The sequence below is a fragment of the Chiloscyllium plagiosum genome, chromosome 30 (genome assembly GCF_004010195.1).
Source record: "Chiloscyllium plagiosum isolate BGI_BamShark_2017 chromosome 30, ASM401019v2, whole genome shotgun sequence".
NCBI lineage: Eukaryota > Metazoa > Chordata > Chondrichthyes > Orectolobiformes > Hemiscylliidae > Chiloscyllium > Chiloscyllium plagiosum.
This window is the reverse complement of record NC_057739.1, coordinates 2,974,844-2,986,586: the sequence shown is the minus strand read 5'-3', so window position 1 is coordinate 2,986,586 and position 11,743 is coordinate 2,974,844. Positions and strand designations below refer to the sequence as shown.

Below are 11,743 nucleotides of genomic sequence, written 5' to 3'. Positions count from 1 at the left end.
CCCTGGTGCTGTGAGGCAGCAGTGCTAACCACTGAGTCACTGTGCTGCCCTGACACTTTTTCACGGGATGGGGGGGGTAGCTGAGAGGGAATAAAATGAAACACTAACTGAATCTAAAGGGGGTGCAGGAGCAGAGGAAACGAAGTGTACATATACAGATAAGTACTGAAGGTGGCAGGAGAGTTGGACAAAGGGATTAATTACTCAAAGCATCCTGTATTTTATCAATAGGGACAGTGTGTTCATGGCCAAGGTGGTGATAAAAATCTTGCACAGACCATGGTTTCAGCCTCAGCTGGAGTACAGTGGACAGTTGCAGTAAGAATATGAAGGGATTAGGGAGAATGCAGAGAATATTCAGGAGTGAGTCACACAGACAGGCTGGGTCTGTTCTCTTTGGGAAGAGCAGGACAAGAGATTTGATGGTGATGAGGGGCGTTGGACAGACTGGACAGAAAGAAACTGTTCCCACTGATGGAAGGATCGAGAACCAGATGGTACAGATTTACAGTGATTGGTAAAAGAAGCAGTGGAGAAATGAGATGAAACATTTTCACACAGCAAGTTGTTTCGGTCTGGAACACACTGCCTGAAAGTGTACTGGAGGCAGGTTCAATCGAGGGAATTATATTGTTACCTGAAACGGAAGAATTCAGGGTTTCGGGAGAAAGTGGGAGTGACTTCCACAAGGAAGCAATGAGCCAAAAGACATCCTTGTGTGCTGTAACTATTCCATGATTCAAAACAGACTTGCCTACATTGTCCCTAAACTTGGAATCCTGAGGCCCAGGTGGTATCTGGTGGAAATGAAATTCAATTCTATGACTGTTTAAAAACTCAGCTGCCTCTCTGGTGTCCTTCGGGGAAGGAAATCTGCTCTCCTTACCCTGTTTGGCTCACATGTGAATCCAGGTTGACTCTAACTCTGAAATGGCAGAGCAAATCACTCAGTTCAGAGGAAATTAGCAATGGACAATAAACACTGAAAAGAGAAAACAGCCACACTTAGCTCCTCTACGGCATGGAGGCAGCAGTGCTAACCACTGAGCCACCATGCCGTCTAATTCTTGCCTTTACACTGCTGCTATCCCAGTCTGTATTCAGATACTTACAGTGAGGGAATTGAGGGTTGTGGGGGCGACAGGATCATCAGATCAGCCGTGGTGGAGCAGACTTGATGGGCTGAATGGCCTTCATATGACACCTATATCTCATGAGTTCCCATTGTAACTGTGGTAGGATTTGGGCACTTGTAGGTAATTTCCTTGCAAGTTTATTTCTCCTGTATTCTCCCTGTTGTTAGTGCCCGGTAGACTAGATCAAGAAATATAATTGCACCTTAATATGTAATTGTGCCTTAATACCAGTCCCAGCCGAATGGATTCTGACCTCAGGCCCTCTGGATTATCCTCTTTCTCCAGCAGTGTGATGCTCTCCTTAATATCCCCACCCCCTGCTGATTTTACATCCAATCACACCATTACAACAGCAACAGCATCAATCAGTCGTAGTTGTGCCCTGTTCCTGGACCTCTCCCCTCCCACTATTCCTAAGGGTTCTTCTCACTGCACCCCTCCCCCCCCACCCCAAATCCCTAAGGATCCTCTCTTTCCTTCCCCCATTCTCAAATCCCTGAGGGACCTCCCGCACCCCCTTCCAAAGGGAACTCTGCCCTCCTTCCCCACCCCTGACCCTGAAGGCACTCCCCTGTCCCAGAGGGTCTGTTCCCCCCACCCTGTTCCCAGAGGCTCCTCTCCCTGGGAGTCTCCCTCCCTGCCCCTGAGGGTCTCCTGGTTACTGAGCATCCTGTGTTTGTTGTGTGACAGATGGAAATGGCGGGCTGTATCGTGCTCTGATGAACAACAAGGTTCTAGAGGATATGGACCGGCGAGGAATCTGCTTTGTCCACGTGTACTGTGTGGATAACATCCTGGTGAAGTTGGCAGACCCGGTCTTCATTGGATTCTGTGTGGAGAAAGGAGCGGACTGTGGGGCAAAGGTCAGCTGCTCAAATTCTGCTCTTACTGCCCACAGCCCTGAGCACACAGCACCGGGAGCTGGGTGTTCACACCGGGAGCTGGGTGTTCTCACCGGGAGCTGGGTGTTCACACCGGGAGCTGGGTGTTCACACCGGGAGCTGGGTGTTCACACCGGGAGCTGGGTGTTCACACTGGGAGCTGGGTGTTCTCACCGGGAGCTGGGTGTTTGTACCAGGCACACAGCACCGGGAACTGGGTGTTCTCACCGGGAGCTGGGTGTTCACACTGGGAGCTGGGTGTTCTCACCAGGAGCTGGGTGTTCGTACCAGGCACACAGCACCGGGAACTGGGTGTTCTCACCGGGAGCTGGGTGTTCTCTTCGGGAGCTGGGTGTTCTCACCCGGCATACAGCACCGGGAGCTGGGTGTTCACACTGGGAGCTGGGTGTTCTCACCGGGAGCTGGGTGTTCTCATTAGGAGCTGGGTGTTGGCGCCGGGAGAAGGATGTTAGTGTCCCTCGGAGCCTGGACTGCATCCCCCCCGCTAACCTGGCCTGCTCAAGTATTCTTAATTCCAAAAGACGACAAACAGAGACTGAGATGGAGTCAGCCCTGAATGCGATGGCCCCTACAGTGGAGTAGTGCACTCGCTTGAGCCCAGGTTCACAGAGGGGAATCCTCATCACTGTGTCCTTGCACCATGGGAGGAGGGTGGCCCTGGCTGGTGAAGCTCAGGTGTTGGCGTTGGGAATGTCGGAGTCTCACTGTCGAGGCCCCAGTAGAGACTTTACTCATCCCATTGGAAAGCTGGCTCTCTGGGCTGTCAGAGTGAATGCCAGCTGACTAGGTGGCACCTGCCTGAGAGCTTTCCATTCCTACGTGCACTCTGAGCCTGCCGTTATAATGTCTGAGCTGAGAATTGCCCTCTGGGATGGGAGTCACCAGACTTCTGACTTTGGGCACGGACCCAGGAGTGTTGGGGTGTTGCAGCCCCCCCCCGACTCCCCATAGCGCTCACCCTGTTGCTCCTTGCATTTGCAGGTTGTCGAGAAGGCTTACCCCACTGAGCCAGTCGGGGTGGTGTGTCTTGTGGACGGGATCTATCAGGTAGTGGAGTACAGTGAGGTGAGCCAGGAGACTGTGGAGCAGAGGAACCCTGATGGTGGACTCACCTTCAACGCTGGCAATATCTGCAACCACTTCTTCACTGTGGACTTCCTCAAATCAGTGACAGAGTAAGACTCCAGATTGACTTGTTATGCTCGTAGATGTATACACCCCTCTTTGCTGATTTAATGGTTCAGCCTCCTTGGTAACATCCTCCCCTACCTTGTATCATCAGACCTTGCCCCCCTCCTCAAGCTAACTGTTCTAAAACCCCATTTGTCTTCACAAATACCCATCTCCCCCCTACCTGGCCCTTCCCCGCAACATAGAAACATAAACAAATAGATGCAGGGAGCAGGCCATTCTGCTCTTGGAGCCTGCTAGCACATTCATGGCTGATCATCCTGCTCAATACTCTTCCTCCTTTGGTCTCAAACCCATTCCTCTCTTCAGCCCTATCTTCGAAACATGCAGTGTTTTAGCTGTAATTGTTTCCTGTGGCAAAGAATTTCACAGTCTCACCATTCTCTGGGTGAAGAAAGTTTTCCTCATCTCAGTCCTAAGTGGCATCCTCCACGTCCTTAAATGGTGACCACTGGTTCTGGACTGCCTGGTCATTGGGAACATCCTTCCTGTGTTAACCTAATAAAGTCCTAATAAAATTCTTTTGAGAGCCCCTTCAATCACCAGTGAATATAGTCCTAACCAATCCATCACTGTTTATATGGTGACAGTGTGGTGCTGGAGAAGCACAGTGGGTCAGGCAACATCCAAGGAGCAGGAGAGTCAACATTTCGGGCAAAAGCCCAAGCGTCTGCAGTCCTCACTTTTGCCTAGCCATCACTCTTTATATGTCAGTCCCCTCCCAGAATCAGTCTGGTGAGCCTTTGCTGCATTCCCTCTATTGCCAGTACATCCTTCCTCAGACAAGGAGACCAAAATTGTACACAATTCCCCAAAGTATGGGCTCACCACGGCCCTGTATATATTGCAGAAAGATAACCCTGCTCAAATCCTTTCGCTATAAAGGCCAACGTAACTATATGAAGTCTTTGAATATGTTGTAATGTCCCAAATCTACGAAAATGTTTTCTGCTTCAGAATGTATCTCCTTTCCTGTTACTCTGTTTGACAACATCATTTCCTGCAAAGAGTTTTCCTCCTTGCCACAGTATCAAACCAGCCCTCATTGAGATCACACGCCACATTCCAGGTGACCATGGAGATGCCCCACCATGTTCCTCGATTTGTCTGCAGCCTCCCATTCAGCTTACCATGCTGCCACCACCACATCTCCCTTATGCTATTCCGAGGGTCTGCCCTCCTTCTTTCCCATACTTGCTGAGCCAGTTGTCAGTGAAGAATGACCTGCCGCAGCCCCTCTTCCTATGGCCACACCACCAGAATTTATCCTTGATTCCTCCCTGGCACCACTGCCCCTCCCTTTGCCACCCTTTGCTAACGCTGTTGGAGAGGGTTTAAACTAATGTGGCAGGGGGCTGGGAACCAAATGAGGTGGCTAGTGGAGAGTAAGGAGGTAGTAACTAAAGCCTGTAGGGAACTAGATAAGGAAGTCGGCATGACTAAGGGGAAGAGTAGGCAGGGAGCAGATGGTGAACGGAAAGGGACAGGAGGTCTGAGGTGCGTTTGTTTTAATGTGGGAAGTGTAGTAGGTAAGGCAGCTTGGATTTGTATCTGTGAGTACAATGTTATTGCTATTACTGAGACTTGGTTGAGGGAAGGGCAAGATTGGCAACTAAATATCCCAGGATCTTAGATGCTTCAGGCAGGATAGAAGGAGGTGAAAGGGGTGGAGGAGTTGCATTACTGGTCAAAGAGGATATCACAGCTGTGCTGAAGGAGGGCACTATGGAGAACTCGAACAGTGAGGCAATATGGGCATAGCTCAGAAATAGGAAGGGTGCGGTGACAATGTTGGAGCTGTACTATAGGCCTCCCAACAGTGAGCGTGAGCTAGAGGTACAAATACATAAACAGATTACAGAAAGATGCAGGAGCAGCAGGTTGGCGGTGATAGGAGATTTTAATTTTCCCAACGTTGACTGGGATTCATTTAGTGTTAGAGGCCTAGATGGAGCAGAATTTGTAAGGAGCATCCAACTCGGGAAGGGGCCATACTGGGCCTAGTATTGGGAAATGAGCCCGGACAGGTGGTTGAACTTTCAGTAAGGGATTACTTTGGGAATAGTGATCACAATTCTGTAAGTTTTAGAATACTCATGGACAAAGACGAGAGTGGTCCTCAAGGAAGAGGGATAAATTGGGGGAAGGCCAACACTAGCAAAATTCAGCAGGAGCTGGGGAATGTGGATTGGGAGCAGCTGTTTGAGGGTAAATCCACATTCAGTATGTGGGACGCTTTTAAAGGGAGGTTGATTAGAGAGCAGGAGAGACATGTCCCTGTGAAAATAGGGAATAGGAATGGCAAGATTAGGGAACCATGGATGACAGGTGAAATTGTGAGACTAACTAAGAGGAAAAAGGTCTAAGCGACTGAAAACAGACGAAGCTTTGGAAGAATATCGAGAAAGTAGGACCAATCTGAAACAAGGAATTAAGAGGGCTAAAACGGGTCTTGAAATATCTTTAGCAAACAGTGTTAAGGAAAATCCCAAAGCCTCTCATTCATATATAGGGAGCAAGAAGGTAACTAGAGAAAGGGTTGGCCCACTCAAGGACAAAGGAGGAAAGTTATGCGTGGAGTCAGAGAAAATGGGTGAAACTCTTAATGAGGACTTTGCATCGATATTCACCGAGGAGAGAGACATAAGACCATAAGAAATAGGAGTGGAAGTAAGGCCATTCGGCCCATCTAGTCCACTCCGCCGTTCGATCATGGATGATGGACATTTCAACGCCACTTACCCGTACTCTCCCCGTGTCCCTTAATTCCTTGTGAGATTAAGCATTTATCAATCTCTGCCTTGAAGACATTTAACATCTTGGCCTCCACTGCGCTCTTTGGCAATGAGTTCCACAGTCCCACCACTCTCTGGCTGAAGAAATGTCTCTTCATTTCCGTTCTGAATTGACCTCCTCTCATCCTAAGGCCGTGCCCACAAGTCCTAGTCTTCCTGCCTGACAGAAACAATTTCCTAGCATCCACTCTTTCTAAGCCATGCATTATCTTGTAAGTTTCTATTAGATCAACCTTCTAAACTCTAATGAATACAATCCCAGGATCCTCAGCTGTTCATCGAACATTAGGCCTACCATTCCAGGGATCATCCGTGTGAATCTCTACTGGACACGCTTCAGTGTCAGTATGTCCTTCTGAGGTGTGGGGCCCAAAACTGGACACCGTATTCTAAATGGGGCCTAACTAGAGCTTTATAAAGTCTCAATAGCACATTGCTGCTTTTATATTCCAACCCTCTTGAAATAAATGATAACGTTGCATTTGCTTTCTTAACCAAGGACTCAACCTGCAAATCAACCTTTAGAGAATCCTGCACCAGCACTCCCAGATCCCTTTGTACTATGGCGTTTTGAATTTTCTCACCATTTATAGAATAGTCCATGCCTATGTTCTTTTTTCCAAAGTGCAAGACCTTGTATTTGCTCACATTGAATTCCATCAGCCATTTCTTGGACCATTCTCCTAAATTGTCTAAATCTTTCTTCCCACCTCCTCAGAACTACCTGCCTGTCCGCCTAACTTTGTATCATCGGCGAACTTCGCTAGAATGCCCCCAGTCCCTTCATCCAGATCATTAATATATAATGTGAACAGCTGCGGCCCCAACACTGAACCCTGTGGGACACCGCTTGTCACCAGCTGCCATTTTGAAAAAGAACCTTTTCTCCCAACTCTCTGCCTTCTGTCAGACAGCCAATCCTTAATCCATGCCAACAGCTCACCTCGAACACCATGGGCCCTCACCTTACCCATCAGCCTCCGGGGGTGAGGCACCTTATCAAAGGCCTTTCGGAAGTCTAGGTAGATAACATCCACTGGGTTTCCCCGATCTAACCTACTTGTTACCTCTTCAAAGAATTCTAACAGATTTGTCAGGCACGACCTCCCCTTACTAAGTCCATGCTGACTTGTTCTAATTTGACCCTGCACTTCCGAGAATTTAGAAATCTCATCCTTAATGATGGATTCTAGAATTTTAGCTACAACTGAGGTTAGGCTAATCGGCCTGTAATTTATCATCTTTTGTCTTGTTCCTTTCTTGAAGAAGGGGGTTACAGCAGTGATTTTCCAAATATCTGGGACTTTCCCTGACTCCAGTGATTTTTGAAAGATTACAACCAATGCCTCTGCTATTTCCTCAGCCAGCTCCCTCAGAACTCTAGGATGTAGCCCATCGGGGCCAGGAGACTTATCAACTTTTAGACCTTTTAGCTTATCAGATATTGAGGTTAGGGATAGGAGTTTGATTACTCTAGGTCAAATCGGGATAAGGAGAGAGGAAGTGTTGGGTATTCTAAAAGGCATTAAGGTGGACAAGTCCCCAGGTCCGGATGGGATCTATCCCAGGTTACTGAGGGAAGCAAGAGAGGAAATAGCTGGGGCTTTAAAGGATATCTTTGCTGCATACTTGAACACAGAGAACTGAAAAATTGCTAATATTGTTCCCTTGTTTAAGAAGGGTAGCAGGGATAATCCAGATAATTATAGACTGGTGAGTCCGATGTCAGTGGTAGGGAAGCTGCTGGAGAAGATACTGAGGGATAGGATCTGTTTGCATTTGGAAGAAAATGGGTTAATCAGTGATAGGTAGTATAGTTTAGTGCAGGGAAGGTCATGTCTTACCAATTTAATAGAATTCTTTGAGGAAGTGACAAAGTTGATTGATGGGGGAAGGCCTATAGATGTCATGGACTTCAGTAAGGCATTTGATAAAGTTACCCATCGTAGGCTGATGGAGAAAGTGAAGTCGCATGGGGTCCAGGGTGTTCTAGCTAGACGGATAGAGAACTGGCTGGACAACAGGAGACAGAGAGTACTGGTGGAAGGGAGTTTCTCAAAATGGAGACCTGTGACCAGTGGTGTTCCACAGGGATCCGTGCTGGGACCACTGTTGTTTGTGATATACAGAAATGATCTGGAGGAAGGTATAGATGGTCTGGTTAGCAAGTTTGCAGATGGCACTAAGATTGGTGGAGTAGCAGATAGTGAAGGGGACTGTCAGAGAATGTAGCAGAATATAGATAGATTGGAGAGTTGAGCGGAGAAATGGCAGATGGAGTTCAATCCGGGAAAATGTGAGGTGATGCATTTTGGAAGATCCAATTCAAGAGCGAACTATACAGTAAGTGGAAAAGTCCTGGGGAAAACTGATGTACAGAGAGATCTGGGTGTTCAGGTCCATTGTTCCCTAAAGGTCAATAGAGTGGTTAAGAAGGCATACAGTGTTCTTTCCTTCATCAAGCAGGGTATTGAGTACAAGAGTTGGCAGGTCATGTTACAGGTCATATTCCTGATGAAGGGCTTTGGCCCAAAACATCAATTTTCCTGCTCCTCGGATGCTGCCTAACCTGCCAGCACCACGCTTTCAACTCTGATCTCCAACATCTGCAATCCTCACTTTTGCCTAGGTCCTGTTTCAGTTGTATAGGACTTTGGTTCGGCCACATTTAGAATACTGTGTATAGTTCTGGTCACCACATTACCAAAAGGATGTGGATGCTTTGGAGAGGGTGCAGAGGAGGTTCACCAGGATGTTGCCTGGTATGGAGGGCGCTAGCTATGAGGACAGGTTGAGTAGATTAGGATTATTCTCATTGGAAAGACGGAGGTTGAGGGAGGAACCTGACTGAGGTCTACAAAATCATGAAAGATATAGTCAGGATGGACAGCAAGAAGCTTTTTCACAGAGAGGGGGACTCAATTAATAGGGGTCATGAGTTCAAAGTGAGAGGGGAATAGTTTAAGGGAGGTACGTGTGGAAAGTTCTTTATGCAGAGGAATGTATTGTCAGTGGAGGTGGCAGAGATGGGCACAACAGCATCATTTAAGATGTATCCAGACAGATCCATGAATGGGCGGTGAGCAGAGGAATACAGATCCTTAGAAATTAGGCGACAGGTTTAGAGAGAAAGTCTGGATCGGCGCAGGCTTGGAGGGCCGAAGGGCCTTTGTTCATCCCACCCTTGGCTTTGTGTTACCTGACAGCTTCTGCGGTCTATCCACTGTTTCCTCCATATAAAGATTGGTAGTGACCTTTAACCACCGCTTTTAACCTGCATTCTATTCTTCATATCAGTTAGTTTCTGATTACCTGTTTTGCATTAGGGCAATAAGGGTAGATAAGATTGTTTAAAATGTTTGTGCGCTAGGTAACAGGTCCAATATCCTTTAGTGTAAGGTCCATTGCTGCTCCCAGTCTGCGACTCAATAAACCAAGGGCACAGCTCCATTTCTGTCTCGCTAAGTTTTACATCCAACTAACATAATACAGGGACCTGCTGTTAATGTTTGATCCTTTTTATTGCCTGTGGAACGTGGGAAAGGCTGTTTAATTTCCCATTCCCAATTGCCCTCGAGAACGTGGTCTCGAGCCCTTAGTTGCTGTCTGCCTGGTGTCAAATGCCCATCCCTCAGGAGCAGTTCCAGCCCTTGCCAATCCTGACCCGTTGCTAGTGGTACAGGGCATGTTAACTTCAGTGAATGGTGAGTGTTGAAAGGCTGTCTGCCACAGAGCAGCTGAAGGAGCGTGAGGAAATGTGAGAGAGACAGCCACAGTGGATGGGAGGGTCAGTCATCACAGAACATAGATCGAAGGTAAGTCGGGAAAAAAGCCAGAAGGAAGGTGAGAATCCTTTGCCCAGTGAGAGGTTGTGGTGTGGAATGCGGGAGCCTGAAAGGGTGGTGGAAGCACATTCAATCAGAACTTTCAAAAAGGAGCTTGCCCAGATATGATGGGCTGACTGGCCTCCGGTGCGGTGTGATACATCCTCTCTTCCTTGCAGGGAGTTTGAACCTCAGCTGAAGCGTCACATAGCTGTGAAGAAGATTCCCTACGTTGATGAGCAAGGAAACACTGTGAGACCGGACGTGCCCAATGGCATCAAGATGGAGAAGTTTGTTTTTGATGTTTTCCAGTTTTCCAAGTGAGTACGTTGAGCAAGAGGCTCCGTTCATTTCCCTTCCATCATGAGGCTTTCCTCCAATGATAGCTATCTGTTGATGGTCCTTTCTCCTCCTTCAACTGAACCGACTGCTGCGCCATCCCAGAGCCTTACACACAACACTCCTCAGCTCTCAAACAACCGCACAATACTGCAAGTTTCCCTTTCCTCCTTTGTCACCAGCTAGGCCAGCATCTGTAATTGCCTGAGAGAAGCTGGTAAAATCGTGAGAGCCATTGATAGGTGAATAGCAAAGACCTTTTCCGAGGGGAGGAGAGTACAAAATTTGGGGGCATATTTTTAAGGTGAGAGGAGAAAGATTTAAAAGAAACCCGATGGGGTAACATTTGCACCCAGGGTGGCTTGCATAGAGTTGTACAGCATGGAAACAGACCCTTCGGTCCAACTCATCCATGCTGACCAGATATCTTAAATTAATCTTCTCCCATTTGCCAAAATTTGGCCTGTATTCCTCTTAAACCCTTCCTATTCATATACCCATCCAGATGCCTTTTAAACGTTGCAATTGTACCAGCCTCCACCACTTCCTCTGGCAGCTCATTCCATACGCACACCATCCTCTGTCTGAAAAATGTGCCTCTTGGGTCTCTTTTAAATCTTTCCCCTTTCACTGTAAATCTATACCCTCTAATTTTGGACTCCCCTACCTTGGGAAAAGGATCTTGGCTATTCGCCCTATCCAGTTGTGGAATGAACGGCCAGAGGAAGTGGTCCCGTTACAACATTTAAAGGACATTTGAACAGGTACATGAGAAGGAACAGTTTAGAGGGATACTGGTCAAATGCAGGCAAGTGGGAACCTTGGGCATCACAGACGAGTTGGACTGATTAAGGTCCGTTTCCGTGTTCTATGTCTGTATTAGCTGCTGCAGCCTTTGGAGTGTCGAGATATGATAATGTTAGTGAGAGATTTCCACAGTTTTGATCCAGCAACACTGAAGGAAGGGACAGAAATCTTCAGGAGTTTAGGTGGGTTGCGCTTCGGCGGGTCGGTGTGGACTTGTTGGGCCGAAGGGCCTGTTTCCACACTGTAATGTAATTAATCTAATCTAATCTGTGGAGAGAAACCATTTCACCATGTTTCAGCCCGATGATGTTTGGTCAGAGTTGGAAGTACTTGGCGATGTAACATAGAGTCATAGACATGTACAACACGGATACAGACCCTTCGGCCCAACCCGTCCATGCCGACCAGATATCCCAACCCAATCTAGTCCCACCTGCCAGCACCCGGCCCATATCCCTCCAAACCCTTCCTATTCATATACCTATCCAGATGCCTTTTAAATGTTGCAATTGTACCAGCCTCCACCACATCCTCTGGCAGCTCATTCCATACACACACCACCCTCTGTGTGAAAAAGTTGTCCCTTTGATCTCTTTTATATCTTTCCCTCTCACCCTAAACCTGTGCCCTCTAGTTCAGGACTCCCCCACCCCAGGAAAGAGATTTTGTCTATTTATCCTATCCATGCCCCTCATGATTTTATAAACCACTGTAAAGTCACCCCTCAGCCTCCGACGCTCCAGGGAAAA

The 11,743-nt window shown here is 47.7% G+C and overlaps 1 protein-coding gene across 1 annotated transcript in view; it reads left to right on the top strand.

The window, feature by feature from the left end:
* The window catches only part of uap1l1 (UDP-N-acetylglucosamine pyrophosphorylase 1, like 1), a gene marked incomplete at its 5' end in the record, with an annotated part of 29,341 nt that overhangs the window by 9,273 nt on the left and 8,325 nt on the right, over nt 1-11,743 (top strand). The window contains 3 exons of the mRNA XM_043719819.1: nt 1,827-1,999; nt 3,020-3,213; nt 10,028-10,168. Of these exons, the coding sequence (XP_043575754.1) occupies nt 1,827-1,999; nt 3,020-3,213; nt 10,028-10,168 (508 nt within the window). The remainder of the gene's footprint in view (nt 1-1,826; nt 2,000-3,019; nt 3,214-10,027; nt 10,169-11,743) is intronic.